The sequence below is a fragment of the Pterocles gutturalis genome, unplaced genomic scaffold, assembly GCF_000699245.1.
Source record: "Pterocles gutturalis isolate BGI_N339 unplaced genomic scaffold, ASM69924v1 scaffold30988, whole genome shotgun sequence".
Classification (NCBI taxonomy): domain Eukaryota; kingdom Metazoa; phylum Chordata; class Aves; order Pterocliformes; family Pteroclidae; genus Pterocles; species Pterocles gutturalis.
The window spans coordinates 1-24828 of NW_010121434.1; the positions used below are offsets into that span (position 1 = coordinate 1).

The 24828-nt window shown below is 46.7% G+C and overlaps 1 protein-coding gene across 1 annotated transcript in view; it reads right to left on the reverse strand.

Annotated features, from left to right (window-relative positions):
• Positions 1 to 3251: 3251 nt before the first annotated feature.
• The window catches only part of SLC24A3 (solute carrier family 24 (sodium/potassium/calcium exchanger), member 3), a gene marked incomplete at its 5' end in the record, with an annotated part of 24705 nt that continues 3128 nt past the window's right edge, over positions 3252 to 24828 (reverse strand). The window contains 8 exons of the mRNA XM_010077245.1: positions 3252 to 3401; positions 4393 to 4458; positions 17264 to 17376; positions 18278 to 18392; positions 20147 to 20313; positions 20857 to 21133; positions 21709 to 21869; positions 24518 to 24651. Coding sequence (XP_010075547.1) covers positions 3252 to 3401; positions 4393 to 4458; positions 17264 to 17376; positions 18278 to 18392; positions 20147 to 20313; positions 20857 to 21133; positions 21709 to 21869; positions 24518 to 24651 — 1183 coding nt within the window. The remainder of the gene's footprint in view (positions 3402 to 4392; positions 4459 to 17263; positions 17377 to 18277; positions 18393 to 20146; positions 20314 to 20856; positions 21134 to 21708; positions 21870 to 24517; positions 24652 to 24828) is intronic.

The window sequence follows — 24828 nt, forward strand, 5'->3', positions numbered from 1 at the left end:
CCCCAGCCTGGGTCCCTAGCCCCGCCACAGCCCATCTGCCCCATGCCCCGGGGGCTCTGCCAGCCCAGCTGCCGTGCGGGGCAAGGACAGCCCCTCCATGGGCTCCCGCGCCCCACATCCCAACGATGGCCCCTGGCTGGGGCGGCAACGGGCGCTGCAGAGCTTCGCTCTGGGAAACCAGAGCCGGGCGCTGCTGCCTGTGCACAGCCGGCAGCTTCTGGACCCTAACGTCAGGAGGAGAGAACCCCTCGGCTCAGCCCGCTGCTGGGCTCGATGCAGGAAAGCTATTGATGTGCACTGCGCTTGAATATAGCTGGCTAGGCGAGTTTTGGAGGTGTCTTACAGGAAGGATGCTAAGAATTGCTCAAGTTCTTTGCTTTGGGGACTTCTCTGGAGGCTCTGATTACGCTAACAGACTCAAGAGGCTCTCTCGTTTGGAGACAGAAACGAGAACGCACACATTCAGCTGGTCTATCCTGTTCCAAACCAGCTCTGCGCTGGTTGATTTGGTTGCGAATCATAAGCACGTCTCACTGAAACTGTCAATACAGGAAGTGCTTATCAATTCCTTTATGGCACAGGTAACGGCAGTTCGACGTACCTTTTGCTTCTGCTGAGAACAAACAACTCTCAGAACATTCTTGCACAACACACAAGTGTCAAAACAAGGTATCTCAGGTTTTACACACAAAGCAAAGCTACAATATACTACAGTATTTAATGCACACCAATAGGAAAAGTTCCTAAAAATACTCATGCAGATTTTGTGCCACGTAATGGCTATTTCGTAGAAATAGATCCAACTGGCTCCATTGGAGCAGCAGTATAAATATTCAAAATAGAAGTAATAATAGGCCCTGATGTGAACTTTTTTTTTTTCTTCCCCAAATCTGTCCCTTCTGTCAGCAAGGAAACACTCTGCTTGGGAGCGCCTGCATCTTGCTAGAGAGTACAGCTGTGTGTTTGTGGGGTGGGTTTTCGTGGGATGTGCCACATTGCTGCTAACATCGTCTGATTTAAGGAAGTATTTTAGGCATTTTAGTGGTTATTATTATGAATCTCATTAACAACAACATCAACAAAAAAAACACAACAGGAAGGTACAGCGGGCTTCCTAACGCAAGAGGACGTCCAGCGGGCATAGGAACGAGAAGGCGGCTCGGACAACAGGCTGCGTAGCTCCATGGGTCGCAACACGATTGTTCTCCAGAATGACAAATGACGACGCAGGCATGTCATTGACTCTGAGCTCCCTGTCCCTGGACCCCTCCTTCTTCCTGCCAGGGACCCACACGCACGCTTTGTCCCCCGAGGCCAGCGGTACATGGCTTTTTCCACTGAGCTTCCTCGAACACGCACAGGGCAACGGCTGCCAGTGCCTCCACACGTCCAGAGTAACAAAGACAGAAAATCAGGTGCTGAGCTGAATGGAAATCACAGGGCGGAAATATTTTGATTTACAACATTTTGCCCAAAGAAAATTTAACTAAAAAAATCACTTCCGAAAGTGCAAATGAAATAAAAATTGGCTTTCTGACTGTGAACAGGGCTCTCATTTGTCTTTTTTTTTTTTTCTGTTGTTGGAGGATTTTTTTTTTCATGCTACAGTTTAGGCTTTGGTGTTGTGGTTTAGGGTTTTTTTTTTCCCCTTTCTTTCTTTTACATAGGGTTTGCTGTGCCTTTACTACCAATATTTGCCACTGTTTGTACCATAGACAAAAACATTCACCTAGCTGGTAGTATCTTAGTACATTTCATAGTAGAACATATACAAGAAAGAAGAAAAAACATACCAAATGAATCAGAAGTGATCAGTGCTTAAAGTAAATACAAGAGCCAGCACTGTCAAGAATCCACAGTATCAATACATACAAATGAAGCTGTGATAGTGTTTCTCATGGGGTGGAATCTGCCTGCATATTAATACAGAATTATACAAAATCTAACAGGGATACTGGAACAATGAATAGCTAAACTTCCACAATAACTTAAGATCTGTGAGCGAGTCTGCATTGAAGATATTCCACATTTTAAAAAGTGCCATCTCTCTCTGTGCCTTCCTCCCTCCCAAAGGAGGGGCGATGAATCCACACGATCTGTTATCAGACAAGTTCAACTGCTTAAAAAGACAAATATCTGGCCAGGTCCAGTGTATTCTTTAAAGAGTGGCAAATTATGACTTCAGTAACTATGTCTGTGCAAAATATGCCTCTTTCCTTTTAAAGAAACCAGTGTCTGTAACTCGTTCCAACACGTACTTATGTTCTTCTCAGAACGAATAAGACATGAACTACTGAATCCCCCCAAAACAAGAAATCTGACGAAGCAGAGAAAGACCTTCCATTTCCACGTGCAGATCATTAAAAACCAGGACAGCTCCTCGGTAGCCCTCCCAGGCTGGCAATCAAACTATTGCTTGGAAATACCATAAACACTCTAGTAATAAAACTCCAACATTAGCAGTAAAATGGTAGCAGTGTTCACGCTTTGAATCCGTGTTTGCCTTGCATTCCTCACCACACCTGTACAAGATTCATTATTTACGGTAAAAAGTCATCGTCTGTTGCTTTGACAATCTTCTTTTAATACGCAGTAAATCCATTCATACACCAAGTACCTTGAATTGCATTCCCATATTACACTGCCCTGTGACCTTTGGATCCTTCCAGGAGATGCAGCGCTTGGAAGGAGAAGCTGCAAGAGAGGATGTTGATCTCTGGCAATTAAAAAAAAACACAAAAAAAACCCACAAAAAAGGATCAAAAAACCAAAACAAAACTAAAAAAGAACCCCAACAAACAAAAAACCAGCCAAAAATATTTGCATGATTCTCCTTGAAAATCAGCCCCTGTACGATGTACCCTCTTCTGCATTGTAGCAATAGTCTTAAGTCATAAATTAGATTAGTCTTCCATCAAATAACTTAAAAAAAGAAGGAATTGTAGCAGACCAGTTTTGCCTGGCTTGATGCCAGTTAGCAGCCGGTTTATCTTGAGTCCCAGTCACACTGTTCAAAAACTGAGCTAGGAAATCACATGAATGTTGAAAAAACTAATCTTCACATCGACACAGGATTTCTCTGGGTTGGGGGGGGTCAGGGAGAGGGCAGAGCGAGATGGGGCCACGGGTCCTATGAACAGTGAGCAGGAGACAGGTCACGACTCGGAGGTGCACCGCGTTGAGGAGATGCCAGCCGTGGTTTATATTGCACAGGTAAGAGGGAAGTTCCTCCCGAGAGTCTGCCACCTGCATTAGTGATCTCTGCACATTGGCAAGTTCACAAACGTGAAAACATTGAACTCTGTCATGATGGAGAAACAGAGGAAGATGCCGTAAAGGGAAAGGCACACACACCCTAGCTTCTTATCCAGTTTCCATTTGTTCATGTGGACGCCAAAAACCTACAATAAACACAGAGTAAGGCACCGCAGCAGCAACGTTGTGAATAAAGTGGTAAATCCCCCTTCTCCATTACAGAGGCACCAAAGCGACTGTCCCCTTACTGATTGTGGCCACCTGGAAGCAATCACAATGCAGGTGCTGCGACAAGTCAGCTGAAGTAAATCAGAGCAGCCCCCGTGCAGTCGTCGAAGCTGCGCTGACTTACATCACCTCCCGTCCCGGCCCAAGGGCCATTCCTGCAATGGATTTCGTTCTATCCCAGTTAATTCAATGAGAAATGTTTCAAAGGCCATATCCCTTTTTCTTCACCCAAAATGCCTCGTGTGCCCCTCTGCATCCCAACCTAGAGCCACCCCGTGTAAAGCTGTGCTTTCGTGTTGGCTTAGTGTGTTCCCTCTTCAAAGATCAAAGCCTGGTGTGTGAGGGAACCGCGCCGGTGTGCCGCGCACGGGGGGACTCCTGCAGCTGCTGGTCTCAGGGTTTGGAAGAGGTCCCACAAATCCTCTCTGTCATCTCTAGCCTGCTGTGCTGGACTCGGACAGGCCAGGGAGCGCGAGGCACCCATTTCAACAGAAACACTGTCGTACCCAGGCACTGTCTGTCCTGGTCTCTCCTGCATTTCAGAAACTCCTGCTGAGGGCTGAAGCAAACTGTGCAGTGCCCCGTCCGCCTGTCCCGCGGGGGAACGGACCTCGGCACACACCACGGGCTCTGCTTCAGCTCTAGCATGAATAGCTAACAATCACTAATGGACCTCCTGGGCTCCTCCCGTTAGAAACACACGGACACCAGAGCTATCTGGTGACAGCCACAGCTTCTGCCAAGTGCCGGGCTAAGGTCTCGGGAAGTTTACAAGGAGAGTGACCGTTCCCATCCCTTATCAACTGACTGCAACCACCCTCAGAGCTGGAGGTGAGAAAGGAACAGGTGAAGAAAACATCCATAAAAATCACTCTTTTGGAAATTAAGAACAAAAGACCGTATACATACTGTGACAAAAACAGATGCCAGCAGGAGACCAACAGAATAGATCAGTCCTCTGCTGTTTAACCGAATCTGTAAAAGAAGGAAGTTTATAAAACCATGTCACCATTTCAAGCAACAATATTTCTCTCTGCTGATAATTCTGTAATCCTGAACTGCTGAGTTGCTAAACACTGGCTTGCAAGCTGTAAATGCCAAGTCAGACCATTACATCGCAGATTATTTTGCCTACTCCCCATTGCTAAAGAAGAAGGAGTATTATTAGTGTCCTCAGGACCTGACAGCATTTCAAATTACTCCACTCCCACGTGGGCTTTGTCGTCCTTATACTGTTATCCCATTAAATTTTATTTTTGGCAGTTAATTCCCATGTGAGTCCTGTAAGAACAAACAGGGGAGAGGAAATTTTGCATTCAGTCACCAGTTCACAGCGGGGGAAAATAAACAGACACATACAAACACGTAATTTCTTCCCTACTCTTTCTCATCTTGGTGAAGGAAACAAGTCAGTACTCTCACAGCCTGAACCCCAGCTGCCGAAGATCATCAGTACCGACGCATCACAGCACCCTAGCACCGGCAGACCACTATTTAGCGCTGAGGCACATATGGCAATGAAACAACCCACTGCCTGCAGAGCTGTGCAGAGGTGCCATCGCTAAGGCACCCAGGCGCACCTCAGGCTCTGATGGAGACGTCTCCACGGCACAACTACATCCCCCGTGCAAGTGGAGAACCGAAATACAGGTCCTCAAAGCTGTGGAGCTCTTTAACTGCCATTTTTAGAGGCTTTGGAGTCTAGCCTAAGGCACTCACCTGCATCTTTAAGCCCTAAATAAATTTAAAAAACCTGATTCTATGTGACATAAACCTAAAGCTACATAGGAAGCCTACAGGGAGTAAAGCCACCTCTCTGATCCTGTCCTCAGCTAGGGTTGTGCTTCTCAGCTTTTCATTCTTCTCTTGGGGAGCTTAGTTATTGCCCATTTGGGTGCTTTTATATGATCTTCTCAAACAGTATCGCCTGCAGTCCTGTCAGGGTGGAGTCTCCCAAGGAGCTTCTGCAGGGGCTACCTGGTGAGGGGGATCTCTCCTCATGAAGCTGAGTTTCAACTGACAGTCACCAAAACCCGTTACTATTTAAAGTAGTAACCGACTACGTAGCTTTCCTGGCAGAGATCAATCTTAGCAAGAAATGATCTATTAGTATGTTTCAAGGATGCTTTAGAAAAGAACACTGCTAATGCTTGTCTAACAGACTTTGGGTTTGTGCAGTGCAGGCGTATCTTCAGCCACAACACTCTGCTGGGGTCAAACGGCAAACTAAATGCAGTGATCGTCCTTAAATGGGCTGGTAGCCAGTTCCTAATAGCTCAGTTTGTTCTGTGTTTGCACACAAGGACAAGAAAAACATTACTCCATTCCTGCAAACTATCTGCAGACAAGGAAACAGTTCCCAGGATGAAAGTTCACCCACATCATGCACAACATTTTTTTTCTAAGAGCTGGATCTATTTCTTGGGTTTTTTAAACTGTTTTTAGTCCAATAAACAATTCAAACTAAAATTTTATGCTACGATATTATTTTCTCAACTGTCAACACAAAATAATGGCACACAGTGTATCACCGGCCACTTCTCAGTGCTCGCATCCTTCTAGTGGGACTATAACGAAGCCCGTTTGCTAGAGAAGTAGGGTATTGCTAATTTGACGATAAGCAGCAGTACAATTTAATGAATGCAAGACTGCTGAGGCACTTGTACAATTTTGCATCACTGTCAGGAAAAACTTTCTCACCCAAATATTGCTCTGAAATCCAGAGTTACAACTTAGCTTCATTCCCCAAGGACAACTGAGTGGGAACTCTGACTTCCAGGGTCAAAGAAAGGATTATGGGTTCTGACATTTGGCAAACCCGAGCCTGCAATTAACTCCATACACTCAGGATTCTCTGTGCAAATCCATGTTGGAGACAAGACCAAGCATGCTGCAAAAAGACAGTCCTGGAAGGATCTCTCTCTTCTCCTGTACATGCTCAAGATTCAGCACAATGATGCATTGCTGCACTTCTGACAAACCGTGGTAAGCATGAACAGGTCTTGCACAGCTGCTGTACCCTGGAATTGTTACAGCATTTGCACTCACAAGCGTCCCACCACCTTGCAGAGCTCTGTTGCTGCCTGAGATTTGTTGCTGTCTTTATGTATGTTAAAATACCGGCTTACACAAATGGCACATTTTCCTTCTTAACCAATTTTTGCCACCATAAAAAAGGCTACAGCCATGATGATCACTTGTTCTTAAAGTTATTAAAGAATTTCTTCAAGACATATGCTGTGTGTGTATGAACAGTGGGACCAGGATTTTCCTATGGCCATCCCATGTAAAATGCAATATACTCACTGGACTGACTGTCCAAAGAAATGGAAGATTTGGATTGCTTCCGAGTGTGAAGGCCAATTTTGGGAGTGTCTGCATAACTGAAGGTGAAAAATGTAACAACCCCACTGTTAATGTAAGCTGCAGGCTGTAAGCGGCGGACAGGAGGAAGTGTATTTTTGCAGCTACAGAAGACATCTCTAAGGCCACGGCAGCTTCTGTTACCAGTCCTGAGCAAACCTCACAGTTTTGCTGAAACAAGAGCTGCTCTTGGGATGAAAGATGTCAGGTTCTGCTCCAAAAGACTTTTTTCTTTGATAGCTGACAGTGTATTTCCTGCTACACCAAGCAGCCAGGATGAGCTAATCTGGGGCTCTGCGCACACGACTGCTCCCTCTAGAGACAGACTGGTCCGCTGCGCCTCGCTCACTGCCATGCATCCAACTCCTCTTCTCCTGCTTCCACTAATCTGATCCATCCATATACCACAGCTAACCTGGATTTCCATTTTAGCTATTCTAAAACAAGAAAAAAAAGTAGACTAACTTTGTGTAACTAAAATACAAACTTAAAGCCACCTTCCCTGCTACCCCAAACGAGCAGCAGCTGGCTAGGAACGAAAGATACTATTTTATAATAAATTCCTGTCTGGATTTTGGTCAAGAATTCTGTTTGACCAGGGCCAATATCTGTAAAAACTGTCAGTATGAAATACATCAATCGGAAAGGAATCTACAGGAAAAGGAAGCAAATGAAGCAGCTGGAATTATTTTAGCATGGAAAATGTCTGAATTCAACCTAAAGCACAGACACTGCTTCTCAGTTCCATCATCAGCCTCCATAAAACCAGCAGACATTTGGAAAGAAGACTGTTCCAGAGGCCCCCGTGTCCAATTTGCTGAGGACAGTTCTTCCATAGAGAGGTGTTTGGGGCTGCTTTCTTTGGATGATCTGCAAGGCTCCTCTTCAGAGGTCATTCAGGGGAATAAAAGCTGCTCTTAAGGACTATTCGAAAGTAGAAAGTGTATGCTAATTATTTATGACAGGTTTATGACTGTAACAGCAACACGCGTCACGCTGGTCCCACACGGGCAAGGCAAACGTGGCAACCCCTTCAGTAGCACGAGCACCCATCTTCCCTTGCAGTGGTGTTGCATAAAACACCTGAGTTTCACTCCAGGTTAACAGTGCTCAACGCAGGCTTAACTAGCAACGCTCCTGGACTGGGATCTAACCCAGCTCCCACTGTCGGGCACAGCAATTAGCTATTAATTAACCTCAATAACAAGAACTTTCCTTTACAAGGCTTGACTGTTCCCATAGAAAGAAAGGATTTCCTGGGAGCGGTGAAAGGGTGTTTTCTAATGCAGTTTTCACTTTCCAGTGCTTTTTGCTCCGCAAAAAAACAGGACCATTTATTAGGGTCATTGCCTAACACCTCACTCTGCCACGGGACAGCAGGATTAAAACCCTTCCATGTACACAGCAAAGAATGGTCTCCTTGGGCAAGCACACGCTAGCTGTGGAATGCACTTGGTCAGGAAGCTCATTTGGCTGAGCTGGATACATATCACAGCCGGACTTTCTGGAAGAAAAAGTGCACCTCTTTGGGTAAAAAACCTTGTTGATGAGCTCAAAGCATTATAAAAGCTGTGCAGAATTCCAGATGTTTCCACTGTGGCTCAGGAGGCGAAGCATGCATGGCATCTCCCTTCCATGCCTCGGAGCAGGCAGAAAGGGGACAGAAGAGGACAAAGACAACAGGTGAGAAGGGCTGTAAAACAATGGGAAGCAAATGAAAAGCAACAGAAAGACAAGTGGAACAAACCAACACCGATGTAAGTCTGTTCTGAAAGCAGACTCGTGGGCCAGCTGGGAGATGGATTCCCTGGACGGGTGCTGGGTGTAATTCTGGATGCACTGGGCTTGCAGCGCACAGTCTGTGCAGTCACTCGATGTGCACACAAACAGTCCCATCAATTTGGCTTGCTGCCTGTGCACAGAGCAGCTCTGCACGGCATATGCAGGGGGTCCCGCTGCGTACGATGCATTGCTTTTCTGGCACACGCAGCAAGTCTGGCCTCAGTAGATTTTCGCACGTGTGGAGAATGGCATACGTTCAGTCACCGTGCCCAAGGTCTCTGGGTTATTTAAGACAGCCCTGGAGCAAGCTGATTATTCCAGTAAGAAACTCCCTCATAGCAGGTATAATTCCCGGTTAAGCCTGTTGCCCAGATACCTCTTACTGTAGAGGTTTCTTGGCATAACACAGTGTTCGAGGTTCTTGCAGACTCTATAGCTCACATTCAGAAGGGAATGAAAGCTGTCTGGGGTTGCTCAGGTCCAAAATGCAATGGCAGTCTGGTCTTTGAGGGATGTTATTTGCTAAATATTCTCACCCCAGCAAAGAAAGGTCTCCGTGGAGCTAGATGAAACTCACTGCTAAGCATTTGTGGGGGGCTGCAGCCTGAGGGTTTGGAGAGATGTTCTCCAGCAAACCCTGCACTGGTGGTGGAAGGGCTTTGCAGTGCCAGCCCAGCCAGCAGCAACCTCCCCGACTCACAGGTCACATTAGAGCACTCACCATTACCACAGCTGGGGGAGGCAGGCTTGAGCATACAGCCTACGCTATTCGGGATACGAGCCCACGTTCCCTTCTATCAAAACTGCCACTGGGCACTGAGGGATTTAATTCTTGCATTAAGAGTAACCAGAGGACTGCTGCCAAAGCTCTTGGCTAGCCTGTGCCTAGCTCTGGAAATGGTTCTCTGAAAATAGAATGGAAATCCCCAAGTATTAATGAAAACAAGAACATTTAATTCTAGCAAACACTACTACTACTTATCTAACGCCAACAAAGAGAACATACACTTTCAAAGGAGACAGGTTCAGATTTGCTCTAGGTCTGCTGCAGCCCTGTACAGCATTGCACTAACTGGGGCACAGCGGGGCTTGCTCATCAGACCACAAAGGCAGGTACAACAGCTTCCTCCCCTTTCATCCCACCCGCTAATGCTAAAGGCTGTCCTTCAGTCCCCTCCTGTTTGTCCCAGGTCTACATTACAGCCATTCTGCCCACAGCAACGGCTAGAGTCACAGAAGCCACACAAGTAAGTGTGCTGCTTTTTTTAACCTTCTCTCCAGCTCTGGCAGCCTTTCAGCATTTTTTAACCTAATGCCCACCTATCTATTTCAAAAAGTGATCATACAGAAGCATATTGTTGTGTACAGTATTGCTCAGTGGTTCTGAGATAGCTGAATCCGAACCAGGCTGAACAGCCACTGTTCACTTATTTCTCACTTCTCTCATTTTAGTTCTACACTTGCCTAAAGGATCGTTTCTTTTTCTGCAGTTGATTTTGGACTATCTGCTGCTGTTTCACAAATTTCCCATAAGCATCCAGCTCTGGAAATACAGGTTTAACTGAAGAACTGTTCCTACTTTTCTGATTATCACTATAGCCTGTCCTATTTCTTATTGTGACTTTAACTGTGAGCACAGGAGATCTGAAGGTGCTGATATTTGGTACAACAGCTTAAGAAAAATGTGTCTTTGATCTGTAAAATTAGAGTGGAAATCAGTAAAGTGGCCTTCTCATGAGACAAGTGGTATTTTCTGCAAGAGGCAATGGAACATATTTTCTCAGGGTACATGACAATGTGTAAGTTCAGGGAAAACAAAGCTAGCAAAATGTTCAAAACTCAAAGTAAGGGAGCAGATAATTTCAGTTTTCAGCCAAAAGCAGAAAAAGGACCTCAGCTAGAGTCTTCTTAATTACAGAAGCAAAAACTCACTTCTCTGTTCGTTTAAAAATAGTAAATGCTTCTTTCCCTGGAGAGAACTGTCTGCAGACGAAGCATTCCCTCATACTGCAAGGAGGAAAAATCAACATTCCCGAACTCTCCTTTGAGATCTGGCTTTTATCTAGCGGCTAACGCAGGCCAGAAGAACGCTCTATTTTGACTGATCACAGAGGAAAGGTTTGCAAGTTCAAAAAGTACTCTGTCTGAATTTGAACGGAGGCTGTCTCCCTGGTTTTGTGTAGCAAATACAGCTCCTGCAGGCAAGAAGGAACAGAAGCTGAAGCTAAACAGCAGTGGAAAAACAATGGAAATAAAATAAATGTGATTTCATTCTTCAGTTCTTTTCTGGCAGTTGCTGAAGGGAAAACAAGGAGCTACTGCCAAAACCCGAACTCATTTTGCTCCAGGGTCCAAATACAAGAGAAACTACCTCACTCAGGAATATCAGAAGGATTCTGCTATGTTTCCAGTCCCTTGTCTGAAAAAGCTGCAGGTTCTCTGTCTGTTTGGTGATCCTTCTCCTGCCCTGTCCCTGCCTGGCAGTGGAAATGCAGTGTAGATCCTGCATTCCCCAGCTCTTCTCATGAGACAGGGGTCTCAACAAACTGGAACTTCAGAGACATGCCACATTGCTGCACGTTTTAATGGAATTTCCTTCTTGGACCTCTTCTGAGACTCCTAAGAAAGCATCCTTGGTTTGCTCTGTATCACGCAATTCACTTTGCAGAGGGTACACGCCCTGGAGTACACAACATGGAGTGCTGCACACAGACACTCCAGGTATTAAGCAAGAAATGCAGGGGTTACGGTTGGAGAGAATTCCTGTATTGTTAGGAGCTTCAGAAGGGACCAGACACTTTTGCTCTACTATAGTATAATCATCCCTGCCTCCCTGTCATGAAACCAGGGAGCAAACGCTCTCCATTCGTGCAAACCATTCCAGGAAGCTGGAGGGACTAGTGAGGATCTTCAGCGTGCACCTGCTGCTGAGCCCATCCACAGCTTTTTGGGATCAGCCAATAAATTAATCAATTAATATTTGCCAAGCTGCATATCCTGCTCTGCAGCGATGCCAGCACATCACATCGCAGATGCTAACGTGACATCTGGAAAGAGTCTGGCACCCCAGTGCCGGAGGAGCAGTAACATCTGCGGCAGGGACGGGTGGTGCTGTGGGAAGCTGGGACCCCCGCAGATGCTCAGCGTTACCACCCTGCTGCTGTCCTCAGCCTTCATGTTTGCCCCGACGACTGAGAGATCCATTGAACCCATCCTCTCTCTTCCCTCAGAGGATTTATGGTGATCTATATGCAGATACCCGGGCCCGGTGGGGCAGGCGTTGGCTGGGAGGAGATAAAGGCCAGCTTTGTCCTAGTGTCATGAGGCTCCTCATCGCGCCTTCAATTAACACACGAACAGCAAACTGGCCAGCGAGAGGCACAGCAGTGACGCTTGCCATCTCGACATGTGTTTCTCCAGTGCCTGCTTCCCTCTGGATTCTCTGATGTCTCACAAGGCTCGTGCTGGGGTTACTCCTTCTCTCTAGCTGCCTGTTTGCATGAAAGGAATGTAATGTCTCTAAGACTTCTAACTTATTGTCAAATTTTGCTGAAACTGGCAGAAGTGATGGATCAACACACGATTATTCTCCCAAATGCTTATGTGAATAAATGAACCTGACTGTTTATCCTTGGGCTAAAATTCCTGTTCTCTAAGATACTCCTGGCTGATGTCTGGTGTACAGCTTCACATCCAAAAATAGATTCCAGAGGGAAGCAACTGGATGGAAGACACGGAGCAAATGTCCTTCCACTCTGGATTTGCCAGGGCCACTGGGGAAGGATGCTTACAGGATTACAGAGTCAGCAACGTGTCCAGGACTCAGAGCTGGAAGAAATGAAAAAGCAAATTCTTTCAAAGGTCTCTCTAGGTCCAGAGGGATGCTGCTTTTTCTCCAAAAGTCCTGCTGGCATGCTAGAGCTTTGGTTGATAGCAGAGGGCCAGAGCTGCGGCAGGAGGGTGGCCAAGTGACCTCTGAGTAATGGAGATGGAACCTCCAGCGGGAAGCACAGAGGAAGGCAGAGTTAGTGCCTGGCTGTTAATAGTGTCCAGATATAATAAGGGCTCTTAAAATAATAAACATATAGTTGGGTAGAGACTACACATTGTAGAAACAGATGGGACCTGATGTGGAAGCTGTTCGATATTGACTAGATCTGCCTTTTGATGGGAGAAGTGTCCGTGGCCTGGCCCAAACCCAGAACTGTCAGACTGACAACTGAGTTGAAGACAAAGGGTGAGGGCAGAGGAGGACCTTTTCTCCTCTGCACCAACACCAACATCTTACCGGAGAAGCATGAGATGGAACATTCTCTGGCTTGGGTTTGGATGGACTCCAGTCAGCACTGGAAGGAAGAGAATAAAAATCCAGGCTTGCACATTGACAATCACACCGACCTGGTTCACACCAGCAGACTCACACCGGCGAGGCAGGGTGCATGACACCACAGACCGCTGCCCTGGAGCCCACTGCGGTTTGGCAAAGTGCTGCCTGGTGTGCCAGCTTCCTACACCACACCATGGGGGTGCAGCCCATCTGATCAGGCTAGGGCTGTGACTGCCCTGCCGTCTCTACTTGTGGTGTACCCACATCCTACAGGAAAATGTTCCATTTAAAGTAGAAAAACAGAAGAAGGGGAACTTCCTTCTCTAAAACATGTGACAGATGTTTCCAAGATGCAGCCTCAGAAGCAAAAGATGGTTTTCCATTCCTTTCTTGTAAAAAGAAAGGAAGAATAAAATAAATAATAAGCTGAAACATCCATCAACAATGGTCCTGGAAAAAGAACAGTCAGAACTGGGAGAGGCACTTAATCAAAATGACTGCGATGCAGCAACCCAGCACCAGGATGTGTCTCAAGAGATTCACAGTCTATTTCCAGTTCTGCCACTCACCTATTGTGTGACCTCCAGCAAGTCCATTAATCTCCATTTGACATGTCCCCTCCAAGCCACATGTTTCCCCCTCAGGCACTATCTCATAGGGTGAACTTGTTTAAAGCAGAAGTCCTGATTCTGCATGGGGCTTCTTGTGGTTGCTGCCAAGCATACGACAAAACTAGGCAGTAACCGGGACCTTGCGGGACAATGCTCTCAATATATCGATGTCTCACAGCCAGCCACAAGCTTGCAGCTGCCTCTCATCCAAAGCTCTCTGCTTGCCTCAAATCAAAACGCAGCATCTGTAAAATGGGCTCTCAAACACCCACCTGCCCTCAGGGAGGTCAAGGAAGGCTCAGACAAGCTCATCCTGCAAAGGGTGTTACAGCAGTTGAAAGCGCCATTCGTAGCGAGACTCCTCTTGACACTCAGAATGAAACCCCACAAACCTCCTTCCGGCCGGGAGCAGCTGCTTGGCTGGTTAGTGTGTGAAGCCACTTCACCGCATGTAGCTGAGAAAGTTCAGAGTGCACGTAATCCCGGAACGCCGTGCTGCCACACGCACGTGTGCCCGGCAGCATGGGGCAGGCAAAGGGAAGGAAAAAGGGAGCAATCTTCTTCTCCGTTTCTGCATGGTAACATGCCAGAACTCTTTACACCAGCATTAACCGGGAGCAAAATTTGGACACAGGGGATCCTGAGTCAGGCAGCCTGGAACAGAGATACATCAGGACTTTACAGAGTATGGTATTAGAGACAAACTGTACTCTGGAGAGAGCCCTGAGTGGTCAGACTTACAGAAAAATAAGGCTGGAGAGGGCTTCTAGGGGACTCTTCTGCATTAAAGCTTAACTTTCACATGACAGAGTCTGCTTTTTTTCTGGCTTCCACAAAAGCTATTACTGCCTTAACAGCTTGTTTGTTAAAATGCATTTACTCTCTACTTTCAGCAAAAGCTTAACTTTGCCACAGTCCTGTTATATTAAACAACGTGTGGAGGCAATCATGGTTTCAGATGGCTACGCAAAAGTAATAATGATCCAGTAACCTCTTTTTGTCCTTTACAAATCTCCTTCCTTCTATACGCAAGACAGAGGCATCACGATGGCTTTGAGGAGTTCCTCTTTTGGAGGAGATGCTACAAAGACAAATTTGGATCCTGCCAAATACCAGAAGAAAAGAGCGGTACAAAATTGTGACTATGAGCTCAGAAATTACCTGGTGCTTCTGACTCACCACCATGTTTAGCAGATGAGTGAGCTGGCCTGAGCCCGTCAGCCCCCCGCCAGGGCACAGGACTTGCTCACACGCCCCGCGGACCTCGGGGAGCAGCCGCTCCTCGTCTTCCGTCCTTGCTGCCTGGCACATCAGCTGGGGTCCCTGAACAGCCTACAGCATCCCGCAGCTCTTAATGCTGCCACTGGGCTACACCTGACCCAGCCAACGCTAGCCTTTGCTGGCAACTTAGTAATACTTAAAGAATTAATTACTAATAACAGAGGGGGCTTGTTTTGCTTTCAAGTCCAATTATCCAAGGATTTGGAGAGAAACCCAGGAACCGCAAGTGAAAACTGAGGAAACTCTCTTTGCTAATTGTGGTGCTGTTTCCAAGACTGCCTTTCTAACCATGTGATCCCGCTGCACAATGAACATTTTGGGTGTGCAAAACAGTAGTGACATTGTTATGCCTCCGTGGAAGCTGGCTGCTTCTGTTCAGACACTTGTTTTCATCCTTTTCCGCAAAAAATACAGATGAGCTACAGATAAGCTGCTCATTAAAGAAAGGGATTTTATTCCTACAGCATTGCTTCCCTTTGTCACTCCTATATTCAAGAAGAGGGAAGATCCAAGGAACTGCAAGCTGGTCAGCCTGACCTTGATCCTTGGGAAGGTGACGGTGCAAATAATCCTGGGAACCATTTCTAAACATATGAAGGACAAAAAAAGGTGATTGTGAGTAGACATATGGATTTAGAAAAGAGAAATCACGTTTACCGAGCCTGATAGCCTTCTGTGATGAGGTGGACTTGTTAGACGAGGGGAGAGCAACAGATGTTGTTTAGGTTGACTTTAGCAAGGCTTTTGACACTGTCTCTCAAACATCCTCATAGACAGACAGAGGAAGAAGAGACTTAATAAGTGGACAGTGGAGTGGACCGATAACTGGCCAAACTGCTGCACACAAACTGCTGATGCCCCAGAGGCTTGTGCTGCCATCCAGAGGGACCTGGACAGGCTGGAGAAATGCACAGGCAGGAAACTCGTGAACATGAACAAAGTCCTGTATCTGGGAAGGAATAACCCCATGCATCAGGACATGCTGGGGATGACCAGCTGGAAAGCAGCTTGGCAGAGAAAGACCTGTTGATCCTGGTGGACACCAAGCTGAGGTGCGCAATGCACCCTTGTGGCACGGAGCACCAACAGCACCCTGGGCTGCACTGGGAGAAGTGCTGCCAGCAGGTGAAGGGAGATGATCCCTCTCTGCACAGCACTGGTGAGACACATCTGGAGCGCTCGGTCCAGTTCTGGGCTCCTCAACACAACGAAGACATGGGCTTCCTGGAGCGAGTCCAGGGAAAGCACACAAGGATGACTTAAGGGGCTGCAGCACCTGACATACAAAGAGGGGCTACAAGAGCTGGGACTGTTCAGCCCAGAGAAGAGAAGATTCAGGGGAATCTTATTGATGTGCATAAATACCTGATGGGAGAGGACGGAGAAGGTACAGCCAGACTCTTCTGAGTGGTGTCCATTGAAAGGATGAGAGGAAACAATTTTAGATACAGAAATTCCATGTAAGTGTTAAGAATGCTTTTTTGCAGTGAGAGTGGTCAAACACCAGAACAGGCTGCTGAGAGTGGCCCTGCAGTCTCCATCCTGGGAGGTACTCAAGACCCGATGGACATGGTCCTAAGCATCCTGCTCTGGCTGACTCTGCTTTGAGCAGAGGGTTGAGGACTAGACGATCTCCAGAGGTATTTGCCAACCTCAGCAAAAGACTTGATTACAGTCACTGAGTGAATGCATTTTAACTTTGCATTCACTCAGTGACTGTAATCAAGTCTTTCCTCTGTCCTACACTGCTGTCTGAGTGTTGTCCAGCTAAAAGCAACAGCAACAACAACTACCCTCTAGGACATCATCCATCTCCTGCTTTTCCTTCTCAGAAGTGAGCTTGCAACAACTTTGGGGGCAAGGGGGTGGCTCTTTTATAATTTGGGAAGTAAAGGATGGTTTAATTCATGTTGGGGAGTTTTTCTCAAGCTGGAAAGCTCTGCAGTGTTTCCTGATGAGGGTCATGCTCTGAAACATCCAGTTATTTAACAGCTTCCTTCATCTTCCAGGGTGCTAACATCTTAGTAACACTAGAATTTTTCTTAGCAAAAGCCCTACAGGTCTGCTCTAGCCTTTACTTTCCACCTATGTTTATCCCATCTGTCGTATTAAAACCAAGATCATTCTCCTTTTTTGGAATATATTCAAGTGTGTGAAAATGCAGTATACTCTAGCGAGTTAACTTATTTCAGCACAGACTGCTGCCTTTAAGGAGGAAATGGAAGTCCTTGTCCTCCAAAGGATGGGGAATGTCCATGGACAATTAATTGCTACTTCTCACAAACTGTAACAGAGCAAAAATATTTGTTTCTTCAAAGTAAATCCACATAATTTTGGACTTTTTTTTCCTAAATAGATCTGGTTTAATAAAAATAAATAAATAAATAAGAATCATATGAACCAATATAGGACTTACGTATGATCCATAATTCACTGCTAGGGTCTGCAAAGCCCACGGGAGGCCTAGGCCAATTAAAATATCAAAAACATTGCTTCCGATGGAGTTAGACACAGCCATGTCCCCCATACCTGCAGGAATGGAAACCATGTTCAATCAGACATTGCTCAGAAAAGTCTTCCAACTTTTAAGCAGAAATACATTAACCTGAGCTAATCTAGACAATTTCCATGGATTAAGGTAAAGATTAAGGGAGAACCCCCTAACCCCATCCCTGTCCTTTCCCCTTCCCCTCCCCACCACACAACACCAGCAGGGTTGGAGGGGCTGAATCCACCTCTAAGATCACCCGAGAACTTTCCTCAACTAATCCTCGGCTGCTGTGGGGACCCTGGCCACTGGCTGTGCTGGCTGCGACCCGCTGGTAATCCTGTGCCCTGCTCAGAGGGTTTTCATGCTTTACTGTAACCATGACACAGGAGCTCCTGTTCTGGACGGATTAGGTTAGGCCTTCAGCTAGCCTATTAAGGAGCTGGTTGTTTCAATGAAGAACCACTGTTTTTGTTCCCCAAAGCAGGACTGATAACTTCCTTCTTCTCTTAAAACACCTGCTGCTGGAGTCACAAGGCGGGGCCGGGGAGGGAGTGGAATATAGTTTTCCTTAAAAGCAGTAGCATCTTCCAGTCCTTATGACTGCGGACAAGAACTGGAAAGTGACCTGAAAGACCCTTACACCATGTTCTAAACTTTTCTATACCACTGATATTTAAATTAAGAAAAACATCGTGACTTTTGCGGAAGGCTGAAGTTGACAATAGTGCCAAAACTTGTTCCACGCTGTCATTGAGAACCTGTTAGCTGCTTTGCAATAGCAACATAATCAATTTCCTTCTGTGTTCTTGTTTTAAATTTCAGCCTCAGGGAAGGGGCTCTGTATGTTTTCACATCCAGGACACATCTGTGCTACCTGAAGAGGAAGAGGACACACAGAAACACTTCCACAGCAGTACGACATCTCTGTGATGAACCTACCTTGCCTTGCTACGATAAGGCTTGCCATGCAGTCCGGCACACTGGTTCCAGCTGCCAAGAAAGTGATCCCCATGATCACATCTGGAATTCCCAGTGTGTAGCCAATGATTGTCACCTAAGGAGAGGAAATCAACTGTCAAGCTGTTTACGAGATTTAAGATCAGAGACCAGCTTGGCCCAGTTCTGGAAGCTGCTGTGAGATGGAGTTTATTGCTCAGTACAAACTCACACAGTCTCTACAGAGCAGCAGCGACAGGCTGTTATGGTATATTCATCACCTGGCGGAGGACAGCACTGACCTGCTATGTACCCTCTTTGGTTAGCTGCCTTACACCTTTCACCCACAATTTTCCTGACACTAACCTGGAAAAGAGACTATACGGTGGCCCACTACCCTGTGTAACAGTCTCCCGATCTTGGCTGAAGTTTGCAGACATTATTATACAACAATAACAGCTGAACAGACACCAAAACAACCCCATGGTTCATTATACTGTGAAAATAGTGCACGCAGGGACATACCCCCAAGTGACTGCAAACAATTCAGATACCTTTAATTTCCTCTCTTCTTTGCCATGCAGTCGATGATAAATTAGTGCTCTTCAAATTGATTAATATTTTTAAATTTTGGGTGCCTTTGTCTAATGATGCCCATTTCCTATTAGCCACATTTAATTGCTCCTCTGTACTCTCTGCAGCACACTCCAAGAAATGTGAACCATATGTTAGAAGCAGCACAGTGACCCTGTGGGCTTTGGTATTTCAGCTATGGAAAGCTGGAATAGCTTTTTTTCTTGAAAAAACACCTCATCCTCACAGACGAAAAGCAGAAGAAAACAAGTAACTTTCTATTTCCTGTTCAGGGCAACATGGGTTACTGAAAATAAACCAAAATAAGAACCTCTCTTCTGTAACTGCTTTGATTGGCTCCCAGGGAAAAGCCTGGCATTCCTCTCTGCATTTAGTGCAAGAATGAATTGTGAAGGCAGTGAAGATTTGTTGCCTCCCCCTTCCCAACAGGGAAGCAGTGGCCACTGCTCCAGTGAGGTATCTCCATGCTCTTCGGGTCCCATGCTGAGACAGACCACATATCGTGCACTCCATCACACCTGCCAGGCTCCCCTGGTTAGACCCTCTCCTGATGCCAATGCCCCATTGCTGTCTGATTCTGCTTCAGAGGACAGACCGCCCCAAAAGAAACACAACTCATGCTGCAGTGTTACTGCAAGCGTAACGAGGACAACTTAGGCTTCTCTCCTACACAGACCATGTAGTGAAGCCTGCAGCAAGCTAACAGGCTCAATGACCAGCCAGGGCACAAAACTTCTCCCCTGGGAACAGGACAGCTATGCTGGGATTTCCTTGTGTCCCTTCTTACTTACCCCTTCTACCTTTAGGATAGTGAGGTAGAATTCAGTTCCTGTTGACCAGAGTAGCTGTCAAAGAATTTGGCTGCACATCATGCTCTTCTTCCTGCTGCGTTCAAAGTGTTACCATCCACAACTCTGTCTCTCAAGCTTGCTTGCTCCAAGAAAAGGAAAAGCTACTGAGGCCAGATTTTTACTAGCATGGGGCCTCTTTACACTGCCCTGCAGCGACAGGGAGGTGCTGAACTGGTGCAAGTGTCATTTTTTCCCATGTTAAAGAATCTGTGTGAAATTCCAGCCCTGATTCAAGTTCAAGGGCCATGGCTACTGGTCCCTAATTCTCTACTGTCAGTGTGGACACATCTAATAGAAATGGAAGCAGATTGAGGCTTCTTATTTAAAAATTCAGGTATGTAGAACTTTCTACACATTCCTCTAAGCTGCCAAAACCCACCTCTGTTGCTTCTCCCAGACTGTGGTTTCTGCTTTAGTTGGTACCTACCATCCACACCATCATGTAGGAGAAAGCTGCAATCCAGAGAGTAGAAGAAGCAAAAGTAACCATGAACCATTTCTCCAAGTGGGGTTTGTTACAGTTGGGCACTGTGAAGTACAGGACAAAACTCAATGGCCATGTGAAGAGCCACTTCAAGATTTCTATCTTGCCAGCTGTAAAACAAAAAAGGGAGGCAATCACAATTCTGGTCTGCTTTAGTCCAGAATGTTATTACTTTGTTAATATTAAGAAGCAAGGTGCCAGGGACACCTTACCACCAAGGTAAGAGCACACCTCATTTCCCAGCAAAGGTCAGGTCTGGATGCAGATAAATCTGACCTGCGCTCAGGCACCATGCCAGCAGCCCCACCATCAGCTTCCTCCACAGTCAGCAGAGAGAGACCTGACCCAGGTTTTGGGGCCGGAATCGCCCTGTGGAGATTGCAGCCTCTCCCCTCTGACCGCAAGAGCAACACCGGGCCAACACATGAGCCACAGCAGATGTGCGTTCAAGCCCAGGAGCCTGCACCCTGAGAAGTTCCTGCGGCTTCCCAGCTCCTCTCATCTTCTACCCGTGACCAGGAAATACACTGAGAGGTTCAGGCTGATGGGAGCTCTCACAGACACTTCTACCTCAACACGCGTCTGCGATGCTTTCTGGCATACCCACACTGAGTTTTGCTTTCTGGAACAACACAAACCCAGGAGCTTCTTACTGGGTAGGTCAAAAGGTGTGTATGGCCCTTCATGGTCATCATCGTCATCATCTTCTTCCTCTTCCTCATCGTTTTCGTTGTTCTCGTTATCCTCATTCTCGTTCTCTGTCTCGTTCCCAGCCTCAGCCACGTCTTCATCCTGCCGTGTGCCGTTCACACCTCGTTCGGCAGAGTTGCTGGGGCCTGTTCCATTCTCAACCACATGCTTGATAGGTATTTTGATTGCTACTTCTGACTCACCATTGGTGTAAGTCCTACTGTTGATCAGCCTTTGTCTCTGTAAATACAGGCAAAAATTCTTGCTGAAAGACAGATTTTTTAAAATTTAAATTTTTTAACAAGAAAGGGAGGAACAGAGAAAGAGAGACGACAGAGTTCTTTAAAAATCTGGCTTTAAAAACAAAACCGATGAATTGTGATCAGGTGCAACGCTATGCTTGCTTGTAAATGACTAGACAAATCTCACACAACTTCTATAAGAGAAGGACCAGTGGCTGTACAACTGACAGCAGGAGTCCTCAAGATGATGCCAGACTAAGTGCAGACTCAGTGGAGTACCACATTATTAAATAAGTGCAAGTAACACTAATGTCCAATCAATTCAGGGCGCACCTCCTGCAAGAAACACCTACAGGTAACATAACCACATGATGACTTGAAACTTTCTCTTCTAACGTCTCCATGGGGACAGATAGCAAGGGATGATTATAGTAAAGTCAGTATCAGAAGGATAAAATCTGGGAAAATGCTATCAGGGATCCAGAAAAAACACAAGAGTTCCATTTTGACCCAAACACTGCTACAGGAAAAGGCAGAAGGAGCAGGGGAGGTGGGGGGAGATAAAAGACGTACCTCATTGATTAACATGCGGCTGGCCATGGAGAGACGTGTTTTGGGAGGGAAGTGGCTGGTTATCATGATCCGGAGTCCAGCCTCAGAAAACGAGAGCTGGTGTGGGTAGGCAGACAGCAGCTCATCCACCATGATCACCGAGGCTTTACGGTGGAAATTTCCTGCAGCCAAGGAACAAAGAGAAATCGAGGTCTTCTTCCAGCAGTCTCTCTCTGCCCTGTGTGACCCTCAAAAGAATAAACCTGCGGGTTCCAGAAGTCCTTTGTAAGAACCATTCCTTAAGCTACCACCATTCAAAATATGCCTCCTCCATCCTTAATTTCTGTCTCTACATGTCCTACATTTGTGTCTTCAAATAAATCGCCAGCATGGTATGTCCACTCACGCTCATTACAGAGGGTTAAATCTGCTCTGCGTAGTTCACCATAGGCCTGCGTTAGGCAGATCACTGCTTCCGCAGCAGCTGTTCCACCCAGGAAGAAGCGGTGCCGCAGTGAAGCTACGTTAATTCCACGGTTATCACCTGCAGCGCTGTGAGGATACTGGCCTCACGCCCCATTAACCGTACAGGCAGGTGAGGTCCCTCTGTCCCTGTGGGGTACCAATGGATGTGAAAAGCAGGTTCCTGCATCCTGGGCTCGCAGCTCAGGGCTGGGAGGTGCCACCAAACCCGGCAGCAAGCACGTGTGCCAGTCCATGGGGTGCGACCCACAGTGCAGGAGCAAAGGAACAAGGAGACAGGGCAGGTACCCGATCATGCTACAGCTGGGGCACTGCCCGTGACCTCTGGGGGGGCACGGTGCCAGCCTCCATCCTTTCTGTGCCTGGATGCCACCCTGACTGCGAATTCTGCGCCAGGGCTGGGACTTGGCAGCAGGGAAACCTGAGGTAACAGCTCTGCTGGGGTTTACTGAAATCAGTGCTGAACACCAAAAATGTTCCATGATGTTACTATTTGTTACCATCACAGTTAGGCTTACAGAAGAGTATCTCCTCGACTTTAGAGTCACTTTTTTTTCTGTCTGAGAAGGTTTCCATGGATCGGGGTAGGTAAGTGGGGTCATGCATATTAAAAAAATCAAAACAGCCAGACGGCTTTTCATTGTAAGTTTTTCCATGCTGGCATTTCCTGCATGGCACTTGGGGGAACCACTCCAAGCACAGCAATTTTGTGTGATTCTTTTTGGTCCTCTGTTTGGAAAAGGCCTCAGAAAACAAATGGTAATGTCTGAAACCCTCAGGCAACCTGTTGCAACTGGTGCTGTTTGCGACCCCGTGCTGCTGGCTGGTGTGTGCAGCAGTGCCACTCGCCCGCCTCGGCCTCCGGTGGCTCGCTGCCAGGCAAATATAGCAACGATCTGCAAGAAAATGAAGCAATCCTTTCGTCTTCCTTCCTCAGCCAGCCTGAGTAACCGCAAGTGTCCAAAACAAGAAATCACCAGCAGCTGAGCAGTGTCACGCAAAGACACGTTCTAGGGAGATTTCAACCAAATCCCACTGTCAGAACTGCCTCATTTGTGCATAACCCTGAGGCCACCTGGTAAACCTGGTGACTAAGGCCTGAGTTTATGCTTACTGCGCTTTACTGGTACAGAGGGCAGTCATCTTGCCAGCACAGTTTCGCTGTTGAGAGCCCCAGGCTACGGAGAGCTGTTCCCAGAAAAGCAGCTTCCCCAAACCAGAGCGCACAGCACAGCGCTGACAAAAGCCTTCCCCCAGCAACAGGGCAGCAACACAATGGCTGGCTGCTGGTGGAGTCCAAGGGTCTGATGTCAGCAAACAAACCCCTCTACCGTTCACGCTTAGTTGCTTAACTGTATACATCCCATGTCTTTCAATCACTCTTTGCGGGAAAAGAGAGAGCTATTTTTAAATGATTTCTATCCCAGTGGAACAAAAAGGGCAGCCGATCTGTGGTCAGAGGCCAGGACAGCTTTAGACAAGACAGAGCTCCTTCCCAAGTTAAACCAGAGACTGGGGGTGTGTGCGTTATTCCTGATGATAGGCGCATATAAATCCCAAGCAGTTACTGCACATGCTTGTTAACTGTTGCAAAGATAAAAAAATTACTCTCTGCAGTTTAGCACATGCTTGCAAACGCACACACTGAGATACTGCTGCTGAGCTATGGAGCGGGTGAGATTTTTTTAAGCTGAAGAAACACAATCAATTCTACGTATGATTGTGACTAAAGTCAGATGGGAGCAGATTTCAGCCAAAGTGAAATCCACTTAAAGAACATTTACACAGAAAAGTTGTGCATGTTCAAGACAGCACGTGCAGTAAGAGCACACTAGGTAGACAAACACAGAGTCCCTCACCCTCCCTTCACCAGGGGGAAAGTGCACGCTAGTACAAGTAGGGTCTTTCTTCCTGCTCAGTTTACATCGCTCTGGAATGGAGTTAAATTTAACTGGAGGTTAGATGTAGATGGGCATCTTCAGTGTAGAATAACAGCGCCCACAGGAGGACTTACAATGGCATCGCTGGAACAGTCTAAATAAGTAGCCCCTACGCAAGTCAGGCTTGAAGCTGGAGGAGTCCTTTCAGCCAGGCACTTGTCCAGCAGCAAGAACCACCCAGAGGAGGCCTGAGCTGCCTCCAGTGGCAAAGGATGTGGTGGCTGGGGTCACCAAACTGTGCCTCCAGGCACAGAGGGGCCATCTGGCGCAAGGGTTACCAAAGGGCCACCTCCCCACCTATTTCATGGCTGATAAGACAAAAGCAGTTCACACCACATGTCTAGTGTACAAACTCGTGAACATTCAGAATGATGCAAGCAAGCAGGGTGACTTACTGGAACAGTTACCTTTCTTTAGTAATACCACTGTGGCATCGCAGTTGCTGTTATCGTCCATTTCCGTGTTATTTGCTAAACCGTTCACCATATTTGCAGAGTTTTTTGTCTTCCTTTCAAAGCAGTGATGTATGGTTGAGTTGTACCTGCACAAATGAAACAAACTCTAGATGTAACTTTGCTCCTTCTGTGTGGATGTCCTGACACTCTTCCCTTCCTAGACTCATATCCTGTGCAATTCAACTATGGGAGGGAAGAAAACCCCTCTGGTTTTAAGGAAATCTAACCACAGTATGCCAGAGCTGTAAATAAACTGTATACAA